Consider the following 27361-nt stretch of genomic DNA (forward strand, 5'->3'; position numbering starts at 1 on the left):
ATTCGAAAATCGCAGACAGGTGACTTTGATCAGGGTTGGAGCTAAACTCTGCAGTGCATTGGACCTCCAGGGCAAGATTTGAGGAAGGGGGCTTTAGGAACTGGCAAGATATTGTATGCTTGCAGTTTAAAAATTGCCTAAAATGTAAATGGTTTACAATGTTATCCCCAAAATCGAAAGAAATGGTTAATTACAAAATTTTAAATAAGCATAAATTAGAGTATCGTAATTATTTGTATCATTATTATTGCAATTATTATTAAGTTGGGTAAGTAAACCGAAGCTCACTATGCTTAAAAAAAGTATAATACAATAGTGTTTCAGACTTTTATTTTGAAAAACAAACCATAAAAAGCATGTTTAAAAACAAAACAAAAAAAACTGATATTACTCCGTATGATTGTAAAATCATAAATTCAGCTGCTTATGTGCGGTGCGTTTAACATATCCTTGCCTTGACTAATGTTAACCATTATTAATGATAGAATCGGTCCGGAGTCATTTGCGTAGATCAAAGTCAAAGCATCGATTACGCCCAATGGTATACTACAGTAATAATCCATTAAACGAGAGTCGACTCCGCTAAAGCTTCAATTCCAATGAATCAGTCGTGTCCCTACCATAGACAGTAAAAGACGCACCCTCTTTCAACGGAGTCGAACATGTTAGCGATTCAGTTAAAAGAGTCGACTCTAATAATCAGGCGCGTCCTCCTCGGAACTCCCTCCGAGCGCTCTATGCTTTCAAGGGAGGACATGCGGTGATAGCAATGAGGAGCTGTACATAGGATATCTAAAGAACCATATAGCTGAATCCTCTATGATTCAGCCGCTATTGATTATATCATATTACCACCCAGTTCAAGGTGAGTTTAAATCGACTGTTTAAATGTGCTGCTCAAATTCAACAAAAATCCGTTATCGTGGCTAGGCGTGCTAATGCTAACTGTCTTTTAGTCAGCCGTTTGCTTTATCGATAAAAGTAATTGCGAATTAATAACGAACTCATAAACAAGTCAACATCGTGTGTAGCTTTCACAATAGGTGTTTAATGAATGTAAATCTGTTGAAGGTTATATATTCAAAGTGGTTTTGTTGTCACTAACGTTACGTTAGATGTGAATTTGCCGGTGAAGTCGCGTGCTTTCCTCTCAGATCCGTCCAGATATATCAATAATCCCGAATAAAGATGAATAAACTCCATGTTAAACTGTGTTAACTGAGCTTTAGAGATTGTTTGTAGTTGCTCTTGTCCAGGTCAAACCAAATAGGTCATGGTTAACCTGACAATGAGTGAAAATACAGGGTCTGAAGGGTATAGTAATCTGTACTGGATTAGGACTGGATTATAGTTTCGCAAGGACACACGCCTATTACAACAGCCGACAAGTAACTTTAGTGTAAATATGATGACTATGATAATACCTCAGATGCATATCCACGAAAGGATAAAAATAAACATTATCAATGGACAGCCCAGATGTGTTTTGATGCAACAAATAGGAGTTAACGCATTTTTCATTAACTATATGTATTTGTTGACAAGTGTAAGGAAACCATTGACGTAGAACTGTTATGAAAGCCAGTGAAGTTGAGCAAAGGAAGTGACTATTTTTAATAACTGCTGTTTTCTACGTCTTTTTGAACAGCTGTTTTTGAGCAGTATTATAGTTTTTGATCAAGACTGGACCAGACACATGCTTACCTGGTCTTTGAGAAGGGAGGTAATGATTTACTGCTAGTGCTGCTGTTTGAGTTTGACCAATCGACCGTTTATCAGAAGAAGACACTCAATGAAGAATCAAGTGCAAAGAAAAAATGTACAAATGAAATTGAAATTAGTATTGATTAGATCGGTCACAATGGTGCTACAGTAATTTTAAAATGAAAACAAAGTGTTTTAAATGCTTCAATTCAAAGGCATTTGTCATTTATGTTGAGTAAAAAAACTATATTTTTATCTGACATTAATCCAGTCTTCAGTGTCCCGTGATCCTTCAGGAATTATTTTAATATGCTGATTTGGAGTTATGTTAAACATATATGTTTGTGGAAACCACAATACATTTTTGTGAATGAAAGTATTCAGCTTTTTCTTAGGACCTCAAAGCCATCTTCAAACACCTGGCAGAATTATGAGAATCATGTTAATATATTAGCTACCTTGGCTTGTAAAGAACTTGTTTGCTTTCTAACAGTTTTGTGCTTCCCAGTAAACTGAGTGTTAATGTAAACAGCACGAGGTTTGAATTGGCATATAAAGTTGTATCAGCTTCATCGTGTCACACTGCATTATTTAGGAGCTTTGAGCCAGTTGTCATAATCTGGAAGAAAGTGACCTGTGTGATTAGTGTGCTTTCTCATTAGACATGACACAGCCGCTAGATTCATCTGAAATACATTGACTAGAGTTAAGCCTGGGATAAGCTTACAGCTTGATGAACAGAGGTTCATCTGAAACTCTCACAGCTGCAGTGATGCGGGTGCTTGTTTGGCTTTCTAGTGTACTGTGTTCTTTGATGAAGATTTGAATCTATTTTATAATTGTTTTAACAGTCTGTGACACCTCTGGCTGTGTGATCATCTGTTAACTGCCTCCAACCTTTTCTCGAATGAATGAAGTGAATTATTTCAAGCTCCAAAAGTCACTTTGGCTTAGTAGTTTGGAACAGGGAAAGTTCTTTTAGTGTAAATCCAATAATTTTCTAAATAAACATTTGTAAGACTGTATAAAAATGAATTATATCTGCAATTGTGCTGTTTAATGTCTGAATGAATTTTTTTTTCAGGATTCTTTGAGGAGTAGAAAGTTAAAAAGAACAGCATTTATTTGTGAGAGAAATCTTTCCTAACATTTAAAATGTCAAAGGTTATGGAATGTGTGCTAGTTTAAACTTGAGCATTATTAATTACACAGTAGTTTTGGTGATGATGTGTTTCAATAGGAATGTCTCAAAAAGATCCACCCTAATAGCCTTTGTCAAGATGGAATTGTAATCTGTGAGATCAGCAAAACATAATCATCTTAAGCAAAGACATTGAGAATGGGAACCCGTTGCTTTGCCCACCATTGCATCCTGTGGCTATGAGAGGAAACGTCTCATAAAAGATTTCTCTGAAGTGTTTATCATGTCCTGATGGATAAGCATCTGAAAACTGCACCGTTTGTTTTCAACATTAACACAGGATTCACCTTCGCCACACCTTTTGCTCGCACCGCGTGTTGATAAACTAGTGCTTTCTGCTTGCTTTGGCTGTGTACATTGTTCTATATGTCAATAATGTGATGCTGAGTTCTTTGAAGAGCAGCTCCCATTGGACACTTTTTGTTTAAATATCCCTCTTCATAATTCTGTGTGTTTTTCCTGTTCTCCAGCATTGAAACATGGCTGACGCCAAGCCGCACTCTGACAGGCCTCAGAGAAAGATGTCCACTACAGGGGACAGTTTATACAAGGTGCTGGGACTGGAGAAAGGGGCCACAGCAGAGGACATTAAAAGAGCCTACAGGTACACTAAACACTGTCACATTAACTTGCAGTTATTCAGTTTTCCTAAGAAATAGTGGATAAAGAATATTTTAAACCTGTTTATAAAAATTCTAGACTACATGCACCATTGCTACATCCTCTGCTCTTCTAACATTGTATGTATATATGTGTGTATAGTTTGTATATGTGTGTGTACAGTTTTTGCACTTTCTTGGCATTCATTGTGGACAGCAAAGTAAGAATTGAACTGTTTAGGGAAACTTGTTTTCCTCACTAGGTATATGACAGTAAACGCTTTGAATCCTTGAATCCAGTGCTGCTTTCATACTGTCAATTATTCTTTATAGTTGTTAATAACTGCCAATTATTAGTTTACCACAATTATTGCACTAATTTTTACAATTTTATTTTAGCATGTCAATATTTTTTTTATATTACAGGATGCTAACTTATTTAAAAAATATATATATATTTGAGTACTAAATCATTTTCTTCATTTATTTGTTTTCATTTAATTTGAAAAACTAAACATAAATTGTGATTATAGACCTGTTTATCAATAAATAATTTTTCATTAAATCCAAACAAATTATTATTTCTAAATCCAAACAAAATATTTTTCTTTAAAGCAGTACGAGCTTGCTTTGATTCTCACAAAACTTATCAAAACTAACTTCATAATATGTATATAATATATGAGATGATTATTTATATATATATATATATATATATATATATATATATATATGTATGTATGTATTTTGTATATATGTGTTGTGTGTGTTTTCCCTTAAATTTTTATGTATTTTGCATAAACATGATATTCAAAATCTGATTAACCATTTGATTCTTGAGTTGTTAGATTCAGGACTCACAAAATTCTTTGTTTAACAGAAAACTGGCTCTGAAATACCATCCAGACAAGAATCCAGACAACCCAGAAGCCGCAGAAAAGTTTAAAGAAATCAACAATGCCAACTCGATCCTCAACGATGAGACCAAGCGCAAGATCTACGATGAATATGGCTCCATGGGGCTCTATGTGTCCGAGCAGTTTGGAGAAGAGAGTGTCAAATACTACTTCCTCATGTCGAAGTGGTGGTTCAAGGTGAGAGCTCGTTTCCCTATAAACAGCTTTATTATGCATCAGTAAATAGAGGCTCTATGTTACAGATTGTCTTTGCTGTAAACAAAGTGTGTTGACCTAAACTGACATTCTGAAGTGATGTTAACTTACTCACAGATACCGTTTTAAAGAAATAAGGAATTACATAGTTCTTGGTGTGAAAAAAAAATAATAAAAAAATCTGTTTATGAAGTATTATTAGAAAGATAATCAATAATCAAAAATAAACAGTGTTTAATGCTATATGTCCTTGGTGGGTTTCTGTCACTGTAAGCGAATTGAATTGAGAACAGAGCAGAAGGATTGCAGAAGGAGATTGGTGTCACCCCAATCTGCTCTGATAATCTGAACAGATCAGACATTAAGTGAGCTGTGTTCTCTTTGAGATGCTACATTTTGAATTTATTTTGGCTTTTGATCCAGATGTGATCATTTTCTCAAATAGGCTTAATGCAGAAGGCAAGACAGCTGAGCCTGATTAAAATGCATCAGCCTGTTTTGATCTACAAAGCTATAAATAAATGCTGATGTTCTTTGTTTTGCCAATCATTTCCCTTGGGTTTGAACTTCTTTCCTCGAACTTCCTAGCATGACAAATGTTGTAACATACTAGTAGCCACTTGCAAACGTCTCCTGTCGCTGTGGAATGAAACCTCTACCTTTTTGAGAGAGACGTCTCTGATCTGAGGTCTGTGTCTTTACCGCAGGCTATGGTCATGTGCTGTGCCGTTTTCTCCTGTTGCTGCTGCTGTTGCTGCTGCTGTTTCTGCTGTGGAAAGTGCAAACCACCAGAGGAGGAGAACTACCAGTACGTGGACCCAGAAGACCTGGAGGCCCAGATCAAAGCAGAGCAGGATGGAGGAGGTGAGCCTTAAATTGTTTAGGTTTAGTTCTGACTCTGCTAACTATCCTCTATTGTATAGTTGACTGGTACTGTATTGCTATGGTTTGCTAAAGTCACGAGTTGTTCAAAAGACTTATGAACTCAGGAATTGCCAGTTTGAATTGCTCTGATGAATGCATCAAATGAATTGATCTGTATCTGAATTGTAGAGCTGCAAGTTGTTACTTTCCGATATTTATACTTTATGTATTATGTAATGCATTATACATGAAGGCTTTAAGTAAAGTGTTACCAACATTTCTTCTTGCTATCCCAGTTGGAAGTTGTGTTTCCTAAAATATTAGCATTTATTTGAATTTGAAATCTTTTGAAAAGATTATAAATATATTTATGGCCACTTTTGATCAGTATAATGTGTCATTGATAAATAAAGGTATTTTATTTATCTGACCCCAAATGCTTGAATAGTAGTGGATAATTTAGGCTAACCTCTTTAAATATATACAACTCTTAGATAGACATAATTGAAAGTAATAACTTGCAGTTATATAGTTACAACAAATACACTTGACCTTTATTTTACAAAGGGGATACTAGCTCGGCTTTGTTCAAATCGATGCTAAAGCCTCAGCCACAGTTGAGAAGGTGTCTGATCTCTGCTGTCTCAGTAGAGACACGTGATGTTGCTCAGGTGGCATGAACAGCAGGAACAAATTTAACAGATCAAGCAAAAACACTAAACATGCAGCTATTTATAACTCTGATCCTGTATATATAGATGTCAGTACTTTAGTTGGGTCGCCCTCTGAGGTTGTTTATTATATTTGCTCATACTTGAGGGGATTTTAACACTATAAAAAAAAACAACAAGTTTGTTCAGTTCTGATGGTAAAAATTAGTTTTTTCCATACTCTCAAGTCCTTTAAATAAGAGATAAATATCACTAAGATGATGGATTTGCTTAGATTCATGTCAAAATGAATAGTCAGAATCACCTATCATCTTAAAATGTTGCTGGCTGCACAACATTTTATATTAATAGCCCATGTCTGGATTCTGGTCTGCTATAGTGTTTGAAATGAGTTGAAGGTGTATGTAGTTTATCTCCATGTTTAATGCTGAAATGAATGAAGTGTCACAGAAGACAGGACTCATCTCACTTGTCTGTCCATGGCCATTTCCCTGATAGACATTTTGAGCGTTCAAGTGATGTATGTATCAGTCATCTAGGACATTGGGTATTGAGCACCTCTTGTCTTCCTGATGCTAATATAGTTTTATATTATTTATGGAGTGCAGCACAAGGGGTTTGGTCAATTTTGTTGTGTCTAAATTTAGCGCTGGCAAATGAACGACAGTCAAGTTCAGTGGACAAGAAGTACTGGCATTCTACAGGTTTCACAAAACATTTCTAATGTTTTTGTGTTTAGGATTTTTATCACACATCCTGGTATTCTTAAAGATGCCAACTTCTGTATTTGAAAGTGTTGTCTTTTATGATTATTATTACAAAATAAAGCCTTTGTAGAAAGGTTTATATATAAAGTAAATCATACAGATATTGACTTTAGTTGTAGTAAGTGCAAACTAAGTGGATGTAAATTATATTTACATGGTTGAAGCTCAATTTTAAAGGTATAAAGCAATTTTTGGGCCATCCTAAGAGCTGTGGAAGAATACATTAAAATAAAATCTTTCATGTGACCTGTAATTTAAGATAACGGTTTCCATTTTACTCGACAGGTGAAACAATAATTATTGTCCAGCCTAAACCTAGTCCTGGTCCAGAAATCAGCAGTGAATCTATTCCAGATGCAAAATGACTTGTAAGGTTGTTGAATGTTCATCAGAGTCACTCTATTGTGATTGTCTACCTACAGCACCCTGTGTTTGTCTGTGATTCACCACATTGTCTTTCACTAACATTTGGATTACTGTGCAGCATTTGCTCTAACGAAGGCTGAGTTAGTCACTGGATATGGTTTTCAGGCTTTTATTAAGACCCAGCCTCTTGGCAACCTCGCTAAGGCTTATTAAACGGTGCTAGTATTTTAACATCTCATTAAGTAGATAAAATGTTTTCCTTATTAAGGAACTTCATGCACTGAAAGACTATGTAACGAACTGAAACCCAAAGCCAGTGACCTGCGTTACAGATCTTGAGATCTTGAGTTGTGTTTGCTTTACTAGGCCCATGCATGAACCTAATGCTTTGCATGTGCGTGCTGTGGATGTCCTTGTTTTGCATGTTGTCAGGCCAAGCCTTTTTCTGCCAAGTACTTTGAACCTCCTGTAGGTTTTGGAGTTTATTGACCAGGAGGTGGAAGGATACCATCTGACCCTCTAGTTTATGATTGAGCCAGACCACACAGTTGAGACGTTAATAATGTCATAATATGTAATATATCAACAATAATAACAGAATAATTGTTAGCATTTATTATAAAAAAAAATATATTTATAAAAAGTTACATTAGAGATGTAAACGTTAAAGAAATTAATATTTTTATTCAAGAAGGATGCTTGCAAAAATGTATATTTCAAAATAAGTGCTGACATCCTGAGCATCAGATCAGTGTATTATAATAATTTCTGAAGGATCATGTGACACTGAAGACGGGGCTGTTTCTTAAAACAAGTTTACCAATGAAAGCCAGACTTATTTCAGTTAGTCTGACTTATTTTGAACCAAATCAACTCACAGCTCAAATCAACAAGTCTGACTAACTAAAATAAACCTGTCTTATTTGGTAAACTTGTTTTATGAAACAGGCCCACAGAGTAATGGCTAAAACCTTACATTTTAATATATATATATATATATATATATATATATATATATATATATATATTAATATATATATATATATATATATATATATATATATATATATATATATATATATATATATATATATATATATATATATGAAATAATAATAAGAAAAACTAATACATGTATAATATTGTTACAAAATTTTTAGTATTAGCCTTACAATGCAGTTTTAAGTAGATCTTTATTTAGATTAGGAATTTAGTCCAATAAAAAAGCAAGCTACATAAGTAAATACATTTGTTACTTTTGTTTCATTTATTATTACGATATACACAAATACCAAATGATTTGTCCTATTATAATCCAGCATTAAAACCAGTATGTTAGAGGATGTTAGAAGGCCAGTGAGTGTGAGGATGAGTCAGCAGGAAATTGGATTTCTGTTGAGAAGGTTGCGTCAGCATGAAGCAAAGCTGTCAAAGCAGCTGCATCTCATCGATAGAAATGCAATCAACACAGGCTGTGTCATACAGAGGCACCGCTGGCCTGTCACACAACCATCTGTTCAGCAAAGTCAACTTCATCTCACCTCACACCTTTATTTCACCATCCCATTACTGTTTTTGTTTTCCTCTCTTTTTTATTTTTATTTTTAGTCTATAGCTAGGATATAAAGAATAAATAAAGAAATCTATTTTCATTCTTTGCTGCACATGGATGCTCTCCGTTAGTGGGGCGGTGATTCAGAAGAGCTGCATCAGGGAAGGGAGGTATGTTTCTTAGAGCAGGGCTGTGACCAGCTTTGGCCATATTCCAAGGAAACGACATCTGATGTGCTTCACTGTAGAGAACAGTGTATGCCTAGTGTTCATATTTCCTGCTAGGAAATCCCACATATCCCTCAGACCATCAAAACCTATTGGCAGTGCATCTCCAGTAAAACTGCATGCTCTGTACCTATGGCTGCCTAATCCTCAAAAATGATAGCTTCATGCAAATGAAAGGCAAATGGAGTCTGCGTTTATCTGCATGAATGCATGTTGCACACAATATACTTTAACTTTATAGTACTGGTAAACCGATATGTCAGCTAATATTTGGCCATTTTGATATTATCATCCACTTGGATGTTAAGAAGTGGCAGTTCTCTCTTATGGTTTTAAAAATTACAAACAATCATGCCAATGGACAATGCAAATTCTTTTTTCTTTTAATAATATATAATCTTTTATAAATTTACTATAATTTTTACTATAATTATCTGTTTTTTATCGGCTACTCTGATCTTGACTTTGTTCAAAACTCATATTGGTTAACCGCTGCTTTGTAGTTTTGCTAAAGCAATTAAAGTCATGATATTTAGATCCTAATTCTTTCCTTTATTATTTCATTAATTTTTTTAACCTTTATTTTTTGTAGGCTCAGATGTCCCTATTTTGATCCAGCCCAGTTCCAATGTCAACACCTCAGAGTCTATGCATTTCGCAGCCAGCCAGTCCAAGTACAACACCCAGAATTGAGCCACCTGCCTGGTCCTGGCCCCGGTCATTACTAAGGGGGTCCTGCTGATGGACTCTAAGGCCCCTGATGTAGTGTGCTGACGGCAGGGCATCACTGCACCAGGACTAAACTGTGCCACTGCGCCATACCTTGACTCTGACCCACTGGAATCGAGTGGCAGTTTGCCAAAAGACAAAGAAGCCTCTGCCAATCTTATCTGTGTCTCCATTGGTGTGTATGTCTGTCTGTTCGTATATAACTACACATTCATTTCAAAATAATACAGTTATGAGGCTGGTGCCACTGGGCAGTGCTCCAGCTGGGAAGTGGGTTTTACTTTTGAGGTTTGTTTCTTTTTGGTTCTGGCTATTTATTAAAATTAGTTTAAAGCGTGTTAGAAGCATGGACATTGAGTGGAATGATCATGTGTGCATGCAAAGCAATAACAGCATGCCACTACTATACAGCATAGGAACATGCAAGAACCCCTCCCACTTATCTTTATCCAAATGTGGAGCCACAACATGGCCCCCTTCTTTTTTTTTTTTTTTGCTTCTTTAGATGGCAGTGTTTTCCATTCTCAAGTTTGCAGTCATCTGTTACATTTGCATTATAGTGCATTTCGTTTAAGATCAAATCGGTCAATCGTGCTCAAATGACACGACATAGCGTAATAGTTTTTTCTGTCCAATGTGAAGGCAGATGCCTCAAACGTCAGCTGACGAGCCGTGTGCAATGGTCATACATTTCCCTAAAATCATAACTCTTGGATACGCTGGTGAAAGTTTTTTTTTATGCACTTTTTTTTTTTTTCACTACCTTCATTGGAGGCTTCTAATGTAAATCTAATGGCTTCAGCTCTTACAACTACTTCACTACTGCGAAAGCTAAAATATCTTTAATTTGTGAAGTTTTAATTTGTTCAAAGGGGCTGAAATGGGATCAACCCTATTTTTGGTGAACGCTATGCCAAATCGAGCAAACCTATGCTTTCTTTGTGCTCTTAGGACATATGATGACAAAACGGGAATATTTTTAATGATCTTATTTATTTTTAATATATCAGAATTGAGATTAATGTGTATGACATGTTCTGAGTGAAATGATGCACTGTGTTAACTTGATTTCCGAATTTGGATCTGCAAGAGCCTCGTGGTTTTAGCAATAAGGAAATGCCCATTGTGTTAAATGTGAAGGACTCAAATAGTCAATAGTAAGGTTACTGTTAGAAACAATATATTAGAGTCAGTACATTAGATGCCAATGTTTTCTCTGTAAATTGTTGTTCCAAATGCAATAGTATATACATGGATTGTACACCATTTTGTTTCTGTGTGCAAATGGAAATGTATATTATAATCTCAAGTAGTGTATGGACATCTGTCTATTCTGGTTGTCATTTTGGGGGGCATTTTCTTATAGCCAAGAAGTTTTCTTTTATTCCATTCAAACTGGATGGTACTTTCAGATAATAAACTTGCCAAACGAAAAAGAGATAAAGCCAGACATTATCAGAAAGCATTGGGATATGATCTTCTTCCAAACCAGCTGTTACTTTATTTCGTTTTTTTTATTTTTTTTTTTTATATATTTTTCATTGGTACATTTCCATGCTTACTGGATCACTTCATTTAATTGCACAATGTCCATTTCCGAAATCAACAATTTATTTTTTGGCACTTGTTTGGGGTGCAAATGATAACTATGATTTTAAAGCATTTGACAGATTTTGGCCTCTTCACCAGTGCACATATGAAGTTTTAAGATGCTGTGTAATTACCTGTTTGATGAGGGGGGAAAGCCACGTCTGGTCTGAATTTACCCACAGCCCAAAAGGAGCTAAGAACCCCAGTACTACATTGCTACTTTCCTCCGGTTTTAATTCAACATGGTTCGTAACATCTCATATTTCATTGTCTGTTTATATCATTGATTCTGAACTAAATAAATGGGGATTTGTAAAAAATTGCATTTGAGTGATTCTTATATGCTATTGTATGAAGACTTCATTCATAAGTTTACTACCATGTCGACTTGACATTTAGGTTTTCATTTTTTGAATAGTATTATTGGTCTATGTTCGGAAATGAATTGGTATCTCAGGCCTGCAGTCGTTAACATCACACTGCAGCTTCATGTGCTATAGTTGTACCCATAAGCTTGTAATCGGCTTAGTGTAGAACTCCATACGCTCATTAACAGACCTGTCAAAATACTTGGGAAGTGTACAGTCAGGTTTAATCATGCTGATGGACATGTTGAAAAGGTTTGATTTCAATGTGAGATGACACAACAGCTGCCGCCCAAATTAAAAATTTTGCAGACAATGGGTCAAATTATTTGGCTAATTTTCTGGACGTTTGGGAAATGTCTGCCTGTTTTAGCAATAAAATATAAGCGCCTTATATTAAATAAAAAGTATTATTTACTCAACTTTGTGTTTTCAAACCTTTAAGCACTTCTTTTATCCCTGGAATATGAAAGAAGAAATCTTGAAGAATGTTTGTAACCTAAACGTTTTGGTGACCATTGATGTATCTGCTCAGTTGTGCCATGAAGCCTTACCTTACCCCTCCACAACATATAGAATTGGCTGGAGGAGGAGCAAATCGTTTTTTTTTATGATCTGACAGACATTCACCAAAACAATAACCCATATTATAACTGAAATAGACCACGTTCTACATCAAAACATCACTAAAACAAGATTGTTCAGCCTAGAAAAAGTAATTAATTAAGCACACACAAAAAAACCATTTGCATAATGTATTCACACTTTCTAAACCAAGTACCGTTTTACAGGGGTGCTTAAAAGTAAGAGCACCGTCAGTTGAAGCTGTGATAACAGCTCTAATGTGGTTCGCGCTCTTGCGGAGTGTCAAAGCTTTCTTGAACAAAGTAATACGCCAATACTGTAGTTACAGCTTTTTTTTATATGTATGAAAAACAGTAACATACAAGAGAAAGAACATATTGTCAAGGGTTCCTTCTTACGTGTTTAGATTTGAGCAATGTAGCCATTCAAATATATAGTATGGATTTATTGTAGGTAATGGTCAATCAGAGACATTTAAAGGGGCAGTGTGTAGATTTTAGCGGCATCTAGCGGTGAGATTGCGAAATGCAACCAGCGCTCCCCCGCTCACCCCTCCCTTCAGAGAAGCTACGGTGGCCGACACAGGTAAAGACAGTAGAGAGCAATGATATTTCTTTACAAAGATAGATCATGGAATTATATTTACTTAATTATTCAATAAGTTGATGTTATAACTGATGTTAATGTACTTGTTTATCATTGTGTCAGTGTTTTTTAAATAAGAATCCACTCACTTTTTTTTTTTTTTTTGTCCAGTATAAGCTCGGGAATCCATTCATTACAACAAACAAAGCATAGACATGATATAAATGCATTTTGTAAGAGAAATAGGGCAAAATGTTAAGTAGTCATATAAACGCAGTTGATGTAAGCACTGTTCATCACTCATTCACTCACTAATAAAAACACATGCCCAAAAAAACACAATACATTTTTTTTTTTAAATAAAAAAGTTTTTCAGGACTCTAAACTTACTAATTAGTTTACAAAGAGCTTATACTGAAGCGAGTCTGACAAAACCACAGGTTTGGAATGTGTGACTTGATGTCGTAAATAGTGTGGTTAAACACTGCCTTTGCTTTATTTATTTGTTTATTTATTTATTTATTTATTTATGCTTTATTAATTCAGTGCCACAAGAACATGAGGTATTACATATTCACATGAACAAATTAACATGAGCTAATCTGGGCAGTCTTTGCAGAAGTCGATCAACACTTGCTTTTACGTCTCTGCCTGTTTAGCCCCGCCCAGGTGCCCACTGATTCAGGTACGTAGTAGGTAAATGACAAATTCTACACCCGAACTAAACAATACACTTTATTCAATGCAGGATTTTCAGAAAGACTGAAACTAAAAGGTAATGCTGTGTGCCGACAGTAATGTCGCACCACACAAGTGTGAGTAACTGTTTTGATCACTATTGCTGTTATTACAGATCGTTTGATATATAGCCTATTAACTTTATAAGTTTTTAACCTAAAACACAGCAGCGTCCATCTAGGAAGGATGTAGGCTGTCAAACATACTAGCCAACTATAACAGCGCATGTTGACTTCCGAGTATACAATCCGCCATATTCAATTGAGGCATTCCAAAAACCGGTGTCAAAACAGGAAAAAATTAAATAAATAAATAATAATAATAATACATTTTTTTATGTAAAATTCTCAATAATATTATAAGTGGACCTTAGAGAACAGTAAGGCAGTTCATCACTCCTTTAAAATAATATTACATTATTTTTACTGTTGCTCTTTTGGAACAATGCATTAACAAAAAAAGGCTCTTTGGTCAAAAGAGGTTTCCGACCTCTGATTTAGTATATGGAATATGTAAACATTTGGTTCGCAGGTATATCGTATTATTTTCATGTCATCCAGTGACAGAACTCTATGCACTTAGATTTTGTTTTAAGTGTCTTATGTCATCGGCGCCAGCTCAGGCTGATGGGCTGGTTGTCCCATTAGCCTTTGAGCCGCACACACCAGCTGCTCTGTCTCTTCTTGCCAGCCAATCCAACTTTCTGCTCAAGTTACCAGAGATAATACAGCACAGAGGAATCTGTCCCCCTACCCCTCTCTCTAGCTTGGCCCCGGGCCCCTGCGAAAGAGCACTAAGCAGGGACTTTTAGAGATATCAGGGCGTGTGCAGTTTGGACAGTAACCCAAGCCAGAACAAACAGCCCAAATATATCCACACAGTCACTGTGCGGTTGGGGATTGAGTGGATATCTGGGGCTAGAGTAAAAGGCCAAAGAATAACAGAAGGAAAGAAAGTTTTGGATATTTGTTTTATCTTTGTCTGGGATGAACTTCACTTTGGGCTTCAAACCAGCGATGGGAGATTCAAGTTCAGTGGAGAACTTGGAGAAACAGCTCATTTGCCCCATCTGTTTGGAGATATTCACCAAGCCTGTGGTCATCTTACCCTGCCAGCATAATCTCTGCAGGAAGTGTGCCAACGATGTTTACCAGGTAAAATAGTGTGGAGGTGTCCTATTTTTCAGGTTGAACTATCATTCTCTTTGCAGCATTCAGAAACTTCACTAAACTTTTCAGTTTGTAGTCCTAAAGCCTGGAACATAATCAACATTTTCAAGCCATCCATTCCCTCTGGAATTCCTAATGGGTTTTTGGAATAGTGCTTTTGGATTCATGAGTAAAATAAGTTCGGTGGTTAAAATAACTTGAAGAGAGTTTTGCATTTTGTTCTGCAACTTATGTTAGCTCAGATTAGCCTAAAATGTAAGTTGCTTAAAACAAATACAGCTACCATAACAAACTACAGCTTCCTTAAGGATGTAAGTTGAATTGGGCAACTGTTGAAGTCGTCATGTACTTGTAAGCATCAGGTTTTTCAAAATGATAAAGACATTCCGTGATGGTATTGAGAACAGCATTATTGCAGTTGACAATAACATAACTTACATTTTAGACAAAATATTGACAGTTACATTATCTATTTTTGCTCTGCTAAGCAAATTCTTACAAAGAAAAATTTAAATCAACTACATTCCTGAGCAACCGTGCTGGTTCGAATAAATGAATCACTTGAGTGAATCATTCAACAATGACTCATGTGTCCTTCCTGAATGAATCTCTGCTTTTGAGTGAATAATTCATGATTCACTCAGTCCTTGTCGTCACCTAGTGGCATATCGATTTGATGTGCAGAACGGGCCGCTTAAAATGCTTGTCTGGAATGGACAATCGCAGAGAAGACCAGTGACAAGAGGAGTGGTACAAACAGCGAAATGTGTCCAGTGACATGAATCATCTGCTGCACAGCCAATCAAATCCAAGAACCTAACCCGTACTATTGTACGTTGACACCACGAAGGAACGAATGCTGATAATAGTTACCGTATGTGCCCTGTTGTGAATTTGGGCTCTAATTTGAATTTCTTACACTTACTGAAGCTATTTTTAGAAACTCTACAATATTCCTCAACCTAATTTACTTTAAAAGTCATTTTATGAGTTGAATGCTGAATTGTGAGAATGAAACAAGACCTCAGAGGCCCACAGCAACTATCAAATAGAGATGAATGATCCATTTAGCCATTTTTATTTGTGCCAAATCTCTTTTAACTTGCTCCTCTGAGCTATTAGACTAGTCATCTCATCATCAAGAAGAAGTTCAGCTTTCAGTGGAGCCATTAGTATTCCCTCTGAGTGGAGTGGATGCGGTTGGGCCAGACGTTAACATGATTAAGCGCTGCTATTCATCCATAATAATTCTCATCTTTTACTTTTAACAATTACCTAAAGATAACTGACAGATAATGAAAGTTTGCTGGTCAGAAGTATGCATTCATTCACCCATTAATTGGCCACAAGTATTGCCTTTAACAGCAGGTCTTCTCTTTTCCTTATTACATAACAATATAATGTAAAAATATTTTATCTTTCAATGATTTAGGCCTCCAACCCTCTTTGGCAAAACCGGGGTCCTGTGTCTACAGGGGGACGTTTCCGCTGCCCATCTTGTCGTCACGAGGTGGTATTGGACCGGCACGGTGTTTATGGCCTTCAGAGAAACCTTCTAGTGGAGAATATAATTGATATCTACAAATCAGAGTCTACCAGGTTAGTTTTCAATTGGATGCCTCTCCAGATTTTTCTGGACCTGTTCCACACACCAAGAACAAGCATTTCTGTTCTGGAAGCGCTGATATGAATCAAAGCTATTTGTTGTACATACTTCAAAGCAGACTTCTCTGTATAGAGATCCAGCAATGCCCTGAGCTGTGTAGCAAAAATACACTGTATGCCAACAGATTTTAATAGTGTTTCAAAAGTCTTGTGACACACCACTACTCGACACTTGTTCTGTTTCATCAATGATACTTAAACTCTGTGTAGTGACACAAATATGTGATTTACCCATGTGTGGGAGATTTTCTGCCACGTCACGTAAACGCAACAGAAACATGGGACCTGAGGCTCTGGTGACTGCTCCAATCTTTTGCCAAAACTCTAAATATAACTAGGACGCTTTATCCCTGTGGCAATAAACAATGTGTCATGAGACCTTCCATGAAATATATGCGTAATTGGGTATAATAAGAAAGATAGACTTTGAGGTCTTTTGTAACAAGCGCTCAGGTGCTTATTGTGAATACGCAATGAAACATGGTTATAGGGTCTTTGACAAAAAACAGGTCACCTGAATGTAGAGGTTGTTTCAGAGACACAAAAGATCAAGTGTGCATGTGTTATAAAATAAATTCAATATTTATAGGAAAATTTAAAAATGTTTAAAATATTTCCTTACTCAATACACCTTCCCCATGCATTATTTTATAGAAAAATAGTTTGTCTTTGCAACCTTTCATCTATAACTTTCTTTCTTTTTTTTCTTTCTATTCTGATCTCAGCTATGTCTTGCCTTCTTTTAAGTATACTAAATCATATACATTAGATTTTTTTGAGTATTTGTGTTTTTAAAAATAATAAAAAATACCCATGGGCTAAGAAAAATAAATCTTCTGTTATTTTAAATAAATGTGTTTTGGTTTAAGATTATTATTATAAAAAAAAAAAATTAAAAAAAAATGCTTATTTTACAAATATTATTGTAATTTGGCTCTGCTCTAATAAGAAATCTCCACTTTTTTGTATCCAGGCAATCGATTCCCTTCACTTATTTATTTATTTAAGTTTCACTTTGAAATACATTACATTTTGGAAGTAAAATGTCTTATATATTTTAAGGTATTTCAAGGAGATTCCATGTATATCCACAAATATATCCATAAGATTTATGTTTTGAAATCACTTGCAAAATGTCAAAAAACTAAAAAGTATAAATAATAGATTTGTAACATATTTACGATCAATCTATCCACCTTAATATGGTTTTCTGTATAAGTGCCTTATCAGCAGACATCCACTGGATGGCAGTCTTTAATAAACAGTCTTTGTTTTGAACTGGCCTTCTGCCAGCAGCGCGCACATACAAACCATCTCTTTCCACTTGACAAGACAGTTGCTTGTTGAAAAGGTCTGTGTGAGTAATGTGTTCATTTTAGGACAGAATATCATATTAGTTGCATCAATCACTTTTAAATGCAGTATCTGCTGTAAATGCCTTTAACATCAAATGATTCACCTCAGGGGAAGTGATATTGTACCTCTTCTGTCACAAAGAAAGAATGCTTGTTGTGTGTAGTTTATCATTACATGCACATTTAGACAGGTACCTATAAGAAAGTCGTTCGCTATTCTGAGCTGAATTGAGAATGTCTTTTAAAATTAGAATTTCAGATGAGGAAGCAAAAAGGAAGCAGAATTCAAAGTCAATTTTAAATTTTTTCGATTTTAGAATTATTTGATTGCTTTTAACTTACGGTATAGCACTTTTTTTAATTGAAAATTGGAAAATAATGTTTAGTCAATAAATTTTTTTATACTGTTTATAAAGTCGCTTTCTGTACAGACACATACCTTAAAGTCTTTGCTACAAAAAGGCATTGTTTGAAGCTGATATTTCCCAGAAACAATAGACAATAAGGTTTTTACATTTATTACAACATGCTTTGATAGCATGTTAGTGGTGTTATTAAACAGAAATGATATGAATCTATATTTATTTATGTATTTTAAAATAATTTATTTATATATTATTATGTTTTTAATTGTATTATTATTATTACTATTTCCTCTGGAACAACTTGTTGTCAGTGCTTTGTAAAAAAAAAAAAAAAAAGAAAAAAGGGCAAGTTAAGATGTGGTTCAAATTTGCAACTTATTATTTACCAATGCAAATCTTTCACCTTTACGTCATACCATAAATCTATTTCTGTTTTGATTCTACAGGCCACTCGTGCCCAAAGCAGAGCAACAGCAGCTGATGTGTGACCAGCATGAGGAGGAGAAGATCAACATCTACTGCCTCACCTGTGAGACACCAACATGCTCCATGTGCAAAGTGTTCGGGGCTCACAAGGACTGTGATGTGGCCCCGCTGCCAGACATCTACAAGAGACAGAAGGTAGAGGATTTGTACAGTGTTTTCATCAACCAGACATTTGTTTTTTACTTCGTTTGTTTGGTGTAAATGACCTCAGGAAAAAATCACAGGCTGCTCTGACGCTGTGAACTAGGCAGATGTGTGTATAACACACTGCCCAGCAGGTTTCACACATTGCATGGGGCTCGATCTCACCTAACATCTCTAGCATCAACACCCACCACATGTGAACACTACACAGAGCACTAGCAGCCAACAGCTGCCTTATCCAGACCATCCTTCCTTTTTCAGATTTTCCTGCCTCTAATTTGTTTAACAAACAAGATTTTTACATTTTTAAAAGAGATTAATCATGTAATTTATCAAAGTTAAAAGGAGTAGTTCATCCAAAAATGTACATTTACTCATCCTCAGGCCACCCAGTATGTAGATGAGTTTGTTTCTACATTGGAACAGATTTAGAGCAATTCAGTATTACATTACTTACTCACCAATGGATCCTCTGCATTGAATGGGTGCCATCAGAATGAGAGTCCAGACTGCTGAAAAATACATCACAATATAATCTGCAAGTAATCCACATATCTCCAGTCCATCAATTAACTTGTGAAGCTGCATGTTTGCAGGAAACAATTACATTATTAAGATATTTCTCATTTCAAACCATTGTTTCCAGCTAAATAAGAGTTCTCTCTCCAATAGCTTTCTCCAGTGAAAAACGAATCTCATCTGAATCAGGAGAGAATCTATGCAGATTAAGCAGTGTTTACAAGTGAATCTGTCTAGTGAATTTTGAAGCGAGAGGATGATGAAAGTAGAGGATGAAAGTTTTCCCTGGAGGAAGTGTTATTTTGAATTATGGACTTGTATTTTGGCCAGATGTATGTATTTTATGGGTTAAAGTTGAAATGCATTGATGGATTTGTTTCATACAAACATGCAGCGTTTTGCTTGCTTTAATAATGACTGAAGTCATGTGGATTATTGTGATGTTTTTATCCACTGTTTGAACTCCCGTTCATACGGCACCCATTTACTGCAGAGGATCCATTGGCAAGTAAGTGATATAATGCTAAATTGCTCCAGACCTGTTTGAATGAAGAAACAAAATCAACCACATCTTGCATAGCCCAAGGTTTTTTTGGGGTGAAACTATTCCTTTAAAAGAGCCCTCCCCCATCTTTATGAAATCCAATCATTTAGTAAACTACAGTTATAAATACACACTTATCAACATACCACACAATTTGAGGTGTCACTCATGTCTTCAGCACAAACAATGCGGGGGGATTCAGGTTTAATCTTCAGGGTTAAAGGTTTTTTGACTAAGTGTAAGCAATTGCAATGAGCTTTAGGAAGCACTGATAATTACAGAACACAGAACAGACAATAAGTCTTAAAATAGGTCCAAGATAATTGTTTAAGAAATTAGACCTGTTGAAATTAACAGGACAAATGTGTTTCATGACACACACAAAAAAAATACAATACAACATGAGTTTCCAATGCATTATTGACCTACATGGTATTGAGGTCTTGACCTACTGCACCTCTTGTGGTATGGCTAGTAATGAAGGTCTTTGTACCAGGGTGCAACTGGCCCTGAGAAATGAGTCACTCCTCCCTGTTGTGTTTGAGTCATAGCAGCTTCTTCTGGTCTTTACTTTTTATTTGTCTCTCTTTTTTGTCCTCTGTAACTGCCTGTTCTCAGCTCTCTCGCTCCCTTCAGCAACTACCAGATGATCAATGACTAAACCTACCAGCCTTTCCCAGTAGAAAACCATGTGCATGGTGGACACCATATGTTGATATGTTATTTGCAGTGATTCTATACTGAAGGTCAGTTCTCATTGAAGGAAATGGGCTCTTCTTACAGTACATCTACATCTTGTGGCTCTTGGTTTTGAGGTACTGTACTTGAATGATGTAACACTCCAGGGTCGTAGGGTGGTTGATGGCCAAATGGGTCCCCAAAGAGCCATAATTTCTGCCAGGTGGCTATGATGACATTTTCTCTTTTAGTCATGGCCCACTATAAACAGTGAATCACTCATTTCAAATGCAAATCAGCAAAGTTTGATCAGCCATGACTGGTGAAATTGTTACAATCTTGGCCTTTAGTTCACATGCTGTTCTCTTGTTTGTAAGTGTGGTTCTCACAAGCTGCATGGCCAAGTCTGACATGGCTTTCTTGTGAAAGATGACACGTTGAGCGCATTGGTCATGTGTTTTCTTTTTCTTTTCTTTTTTTATGAGGTCCTGTCACATTTAGATATATTCTGCTCTGTTTTGTCTCAGACAGAGCTAAGTGATGCCATAGCCATCTTGGTGGCCGGAAATGACAGAACACAGGCCCTGATCTCACAGATGGAGGATATTTGTAGGACAGTCAAGGTGAGAAAGAAATGGTACAGTAAACCACAACACTTATGATATTGTGTGAAAGGACTGGGCGATATATTGAATATTCATAATATATTCATTCTATTTACTTCTTGCATTAAGCATTTTGAACCTGGTTGGCTGCAATGTCTCTCAAGTTTCTCTGATTTAGCATTTTTAGCCATTTCAGACCAAATACTTAGATCAAAATATATGTCAAATATAGTCTAGAGTTAAGCCAAGGCAAGTAAAGCATTATTTTTATTAAAGCAGGTGTTCTGCACATCTGTAGTTGATCCAAAGTGTAAGAGTAAGAGTTTAAAATAGAACCAGAAAAAGAGAAAGAAGTATACAGTCAATCAAAGTAAATATACATGCATTACATCCATAAATACATCTACAACACAACTAGAGGATAAGTTTGTGGTCAGTAAGTTTTTTTCAGGAAATAACATTTTTATTCAGCAAGGATATATTCAAATCAAAGACACAAAAGGACATAATGTTACAGAAGACCTACAGTATATTTGAAATAAATGCTACTCTTTTAAACCTTCTAATCATTCTTTCTATTATTTTCCGTGTGTGTATATGTATGTCCATATATGAGTGTTTTATTTTACCCAGCCTCAGCCAATGATGATAAACTATTATATTTAAAAATTGTAAAGAGTTTAATGTTTTAAATATTGAAGTATATTTTAGAAGCTTTTGGTTATTTAAACGTTACTCTTAATTCAACTAAAAGAGTCACTGGTAATCGTTTGTAGGAAAATGGTCACCGGCAGATGCAGTATATCTCTGATAAGTTTGATGAACTTTACGCCATCCTAGAAGACCGCAAGAGGGATCTGATAGAGACTGTCGGCCGTGAGCAGGACCTGAAACAGGGCCATGTGCGCTCCCTTATCCGTCGCCATGGAGATCACTTGGAGATGTCCGTCAAACTGGTAGAGACAGCCATCCAGTCCATGGAAGAACCTCAAATGGCTGTGTTCCTGCAGGTACAACAAGTGCTCCTCCATGGCACTAGTGCCATGATGATAGGAGTAGTTATTGCACTCTTAAAAATAAAAGTTCCAAAAACCTTTTTTGCAGTGATGCTATAGAACCATTTTTTAAATGCCTCTCAGTGAAAAGGTCTAAGAACAGTTTTTATATAATAATTTAATAATGTAAAGAACATTTTTTACTATATAGAACCTTTTGTGAAATGAAATGATTTCATGAATTTTAAAAGTTCTTCATGAAACTCAAAACTCAAGAACCTTTATTTGAAGTATTAGTGTATGAAGTCTTTATAATAATCTCTAAAGGATGCATTCACACTCTAGTTCGGTTCTCTTGGTTTGTTTGGTATGGACAAAAAAACCCAGATTCATTTGGACAGCATTCACACTAGTATTTTTGACAGCGGACCTAAAGATACTCAAACTAACGGCATAGTCGTACATTCACAACTTAATTGGTTGGATTGAATGACGTATATTTCGTAAAGGAACTTACAGAACACCTTAAACAAAAGGTGTGTTCAATTTAAAGCAGTGCTGTGAAGACTGATCAAAGTAACCATTCACCGAGTGATCTGCTCAGCACTGCTTTTAGTCAAAATCACATAATGTCTTCTGCTGGATTAAACCTGCTCATTGTTGCGTGTACATATGATATGTTTTTACCACCTGCGAACTCACAAAGAGCTTATAAAAGAATACAAAAAATTGATCTAGGAGCAACATCCTCGTTGCTCCACATTTGCCCTCTGCTTGTTTTGTTTTGGATACACCGCGTGTTCTGCATAGTCAAATCATGTTGCATAACATCAAATCTTGTCATTGCATCCTGTTTATGGTTCATTTAGAAATGTTTGGTCTGTGTTGCACCAGAGTTCATTTGGAACCGGACCGAGACCCATCTTTTTAGTGGTCTCAGTCTGCTTGTTTGGTGCACACCAATGTTCGTATGGCAAATGAACCGCACTACCACAACAATCCCACCAGATGTTTGAACCAAACATAACAAGTGTAAACACACCCTATATATGTTTTGGCACCCTCCTTTAAAGGGATACTCCACCCCAAAATGAAAACGTAGTCATAGATCACGTACCCCATGTCGTTCCTAACCCGTAAAAGCTTAATTCGTGTTCGGAACAAATTTTGGATGAAAACCGGGAGGCTTGTGACTGTCCCAAGTAAGTTACACTGTCAAAGTCCAGAAAAGTATGAAAGACATGAGGAATTGTTGAATAAATACTTTTTTTTTATTTCTTCATATACAAAAATTATTCTCGTCACTTGATAATGTTATTGGTGATCCACTGATGGCAGATGGACTATTCTGACGACGTCTTTCATACTTTTCTGGACTTTGACATTGTAACATATTTGGCAGTCTGTGGGACAGTCACAAGCCTCCCGGTTTTCATCCGAAATATCTTAAATTGTTTTCCGAAGATAAAGCTTTTACGGGTTAAGAACAACATGAGGGTAAGTGATACAGTAAATGAGACAATTTTCATTTTGGGGTGGTTTACCCCTCTTATGTACATCTGTTTTTTTTTCTTTCTGTTTTATAAAAGCAAAGCACAATCACTTAGAAAATCACATGATTTGAGGTATCATTCTTATTAAAGCTAAATACTTAAAACTTTAGATTTAATAGAATAGAAGTAGTTTGCAGAGATATTACTGTGTCTCAAACGGTCACTTTCTATGTCTAATTTGCTCAAACTTCTGGCGCCAGTGATCGATAGCTGTACTGTGCTTGTGAACATCTGACGTGGTCTTATTGAGCTGTGTGGAGCTAATGCTGCAACACCTCACCGGGGATGCTGGCAGCAGAGCTTGTTGCTTTTAGAGCCCCCCAGAGATGCTTGATGCAAATGATCCAGCCTTTGCATATGCTGTTTGCTGATTGACACCGGGCCAGTTGCTACATTTTAAGCATCCTTTAATGACAAGGCCCAGGGGGTGCTGACATTGATTAGCAGAATCTCACACAGCTGGAGACCCCTGTCCTTTGACTAGTGGCTGTAACGGTCAATACTTCACCACGGCTGAGAGTTGCGGTCCACAGAAAGAGACTTTAAACGAAGGTGATGGAGAGGTGTAATTGTTTTTTGAAACCACTTTCAATATAAAGTGGTAGCCTCAGGTGCAGCTCTGCTGATTTTTAACTAGCTCTTCTCAACATGTCAAAGTAAGCTGCATAACCAGTGCCGGTGATTTAATATGAGCACTTTTTTGTGTACGCAGTGAAACTGTGATGAAGAGTACTGCAGGTTTTATGTTTTAAACTGCTGCTAGTCCTAAAATGAGTGTTCTTCTTTGCTGTGTTCACAGAGCGCAAAAGAAGTGTTCAAGAAGTAAGTTTGCTGTGAGTGATGTGTTTAGGAGTGTCTTAAAGGGATAGTTCTCCTCAAAAATGTCATTCCAAACCAGTGTGACTTTCTTAATAAGATCATTTAAATTTTTATGTGAACTGCTCCTTTAAACTAAACAATATTCAGCATGTGTGCTTCATCAATAGCTGATGTCTCCTGAAGACTAACAATCATGATTACTAACCTCACAGGCAATGACTCAACCAGCCTCCCACCCCAGCAGCCCACTGTATTATGCACTGCTTCATAACTTTCATCTGCCTCAGTATTGTAGGAAATATTCTGTATAGTACATTTTGAAATCACTTATTCTACAATTTATACAGTTCTCATTGAACATGTTTTGTGAATAATTTCAAAATTTCACTGAATTTAAAAACATTTTACCAACCCTCAAAATTTTGGGGTTGGTAGGATTTTTTGGTCTGTAGTTTTGAAAGGCTTCTCTTTCTACATTGATGAAAATATCATAAAGTTTATTCAGTAACAAATGTCTTTAACTGTAACTTTTGATCAATCTCATGCATCCTTGCTGAATAAAAGTATAACATTTAATAAATAAAATCAAATAACAAATAAAAGATACAAACCCTGTATACTTTTTATACTGTAGTCTGTCAAAAGACTAAAATATAATGCCCCTCATTTATAGGGATAGAGCTTTTTAAGGATTTGTGGGTAGTAATTGATTAAATTTAATTTAATTAAACATTTTAAAATGCTTATAATCAGATTACAGTTACTTTTTACGGATTACATGATTAGAAATTATTCATAATTCATTATGTCAATACATTACTGATTACAAATTTTAACATAGAATTTGTAATCCGTAACAGATAACAGTAATCTACATCTACCCAGCACTGATCACAGGTGTGTCCTTCAGTAAATGCAAGATTTCCATTGATGTCAGACAGACGTGTTGCCTCCAAGAAGTAACTTTTACACTTCTTTGTTTGCAGAATGAAACTTTATGCAGTGTGCGCAATAACAAATGCATCAGCATTCATCACATTTTCCCCCAAAACCTCTAACTGTTTAGAAAAATGCTTACGCTTACAACACTGTCTAGCTGTGTCTTATGTTTCATGCTTCATTCCACCTGCGGAGACATCGCATGGTGTCTCGTGCACCTGCGTCACGAGTAGCCGCAGGGAGACGGAGGAACGGGATCTAGCGCTATCCGTCACTTTTATATTTGTCCGAGTTCCGCCATGACTTCACCGCTCTGTCCTTGACAGGATCACAGACACTGCCAAGGCTTCCAACATTGAGCGGACGGAGGCGGGCTACGAGAGCATGGCCCACTTCATCATCAACACGGAGGATGTGGCCGACATGCTGAGAGGCATTAACTTCCAAACAGGTAACGGCTTCACAGCTATGACGACACCATCTTTGTCACATATACATTCATGTCTATTTGCGTCTGCAAGTTGAAGTATATTTAGGGAATGAAGCATGTACTTTTGTTGCAGGTGAAGATGGAGAAGACAGCGGTGATGAAGCCCCTGAAGACCCGACCACCTCACCTGGTCAGACTGGTGAATCATTGAGACGCATATAACTTATTTTTAAACCCAAGGTTAGTTTCAAAGAGGATGTTTCCTTAAAGGAACAGTTCACCCTAAAATAAAAATGAATTTAGTCACCCTAATGTTGTTCCAAATCTGTCTGTCTTCTGTGGAATCAAACACTAATGAAGCCAGTGACTTCCATGGTATAGACACGAAAATATCTTCTTTTTTATGTTACATAGAAGAAAGCAATTCAGTTTTAGACTTTTCTTTGTACTTTTTGTTATAACTTTTATTTATGTACATGATGGTCTGAAAACTATTTCGAACTGAACTCTATAAAGCCTGCTGTATCATATTTGATAAACCAATTTCTAAGGCCTCTAAATGATCCATACCTTGCCTTATTATACACAATCTGTCACACGCCTTCTGTCATCTGTTTATACATTTTTAGCAAATAAAAGGCATTTTAGTATAATTCCGAAAACATCCACCTTCTGGCTTGAGTCTTTTTGCTGTACAATATTGCTGTGAAATCGACAGATTTTTATGAAGTAAGAATCATTTTTATATTGTTAGTAATATTTAAAGATGAACACTTACTGGACTGAAGAAAGTAGGCTTACTTTATTATCCACACGTCATTTCTTTTTTAGAAGAATCAAGTTAAAATGTGAGTATCAAATATGATGCATCAGGATTTTGAGTAAGGTTTATATTTGCAAATCTCTCAAACAACATGGTGTCGAGTTATATGTTGTTCCCCCCACAATGCAAACTATAGAGAGTTGATGATAAAATTAAACATCTTACTAAAATATAACTGGGAGATATAGAGTGATGACTGATTTATATACATTTCATGGAAGTAGTCCATTATTCTGTTTTGATTTACATTACAAGCTATCAGAATTTTGACTTCCTTTTTGCCATATCTGCAAGAGCACCAAATTGCATATTTTTAAAACAGGCCAAAATTGAAGTTGTTATTCATAGTAAACCTTAATCTCAACTGCATCTCTTAATTCATTCTTATTTAGTGCTCCTTTTCTTGTCAAAATCCATTGATTTAAATGTCAATCTCTCTCCTTGGTTTTATATGGCTTTAGCGAACTAGAGTGCATAAAAGCAGACTAGTTAGACTAAAAATGGACTGCTTTCGATGTGATTTATTATTTAGTTAGTTAATTAGTTAGTCATTTTGTAAGCTCAACAGCCCCTGGTCACCATTCACTTTCATTATGTATAGTTTTTATTTATCTTCA

General features: G+C 36.0%; 2 protein-coding genes across 9 annotated transcripts in view; both read left to right on the forward strand.

Moving 5' to 3' along the window:
• Positions 1-706: 706 nt before the first annotated feature.
• dnajc5ga (DnaJ (Hsp40) homolog, subfamily C, member 5 gamma a) lies at positions 707-10981 on the forward strand. 6 transcript variants are annotated; one of them, XM_052586589.1, is made up of 7 exons: positions 707-865; positions 3376-3509; positions 4385-4598; positions 5324-5480; positions 7204-7291; positions 8968-9006; positions 9656-10981. In XM_052586589.1, exons 2-5 carry the CDS (start codon positions 3385-3387, stop codon positions 7281-7283), a joined length of 576 nt encoding a protein of 191 aa, XP_052442549.1. In that variant the 5' UTR covers positions 707-865; positions 3376-3384; the 3' UTR covers positions 7284-7291; positions 8968-9006; positions 9656-10981. The 6 variants fall into 6 exon arrangements, with proteins under 6 accessions (XP_052442549.1, XP_052442548.1, XP_052442547.1 ...); XM_052586588.1 differs by having other exon boundaries at positions 7204-7286; XM_052586587.1 differs by lacking the exon at positions 8968-9006.
• A 3451-nt stretch (positions 10982-14432) lies between these two features.
• Positions 14433-27361, forward strand: part of trim54 (tripartite motif containing 54) — a 14218-nt gene continuing 1289 nt past the window's right edge. The window contains exons 1-8 of one of the 3 annotated variants that reach the window (XM_052586583.1): positions 14434-14809; positions 16257-16423; positions 18656-18830; positions 21108-21203; positions 21962-22195; positions 24533-24555; positions 25818-25942; positions 26055-26161. In XM_052586583.1, coding sequence (XP_052442543.1) covers positions 14642-14809; positions 16257-16423; positions 18656-18830; positions 21108-21203; positions 21962-22195; positions 24533-24555; positions 25818-25942; positions 26055-26143 — 1077 coding nt within the window. In that variant the 5' untranslated portion in view covers positions 14434-14641 and the 3' untranslated portion in view covers positions 26144-26161. Of the gene's footprint in view, positions 14810-16256; positions 16424-18655; positions 18831-21107; positions 21204-21961; positions 22196-24532; positions 24556-25817; positions 25943-26054; positions 26234-27361 lie in introns of those variants that run through there. The other 2 variants (XM_052586584.1, XR_008160541.1) reach the window with 2 other exon arrangements.

The sequence above is a fragment of the Carassius gibelio genome, chromosome B20 (assembly GCF_023724105.1).
Source record: "Carassius gibelio isolate Cgi1373 ecotype wild population from Czech Republic chromosome B20, carGib1.2-hapl.c, whole genome shotgun sequence".
NCBI classification, from domain to species: Eukaryota; Metazoa; Chordata; class Actinopteri; order Cypriniformes; family Cyprinidae; genus Carassius; species Carassius gibelio.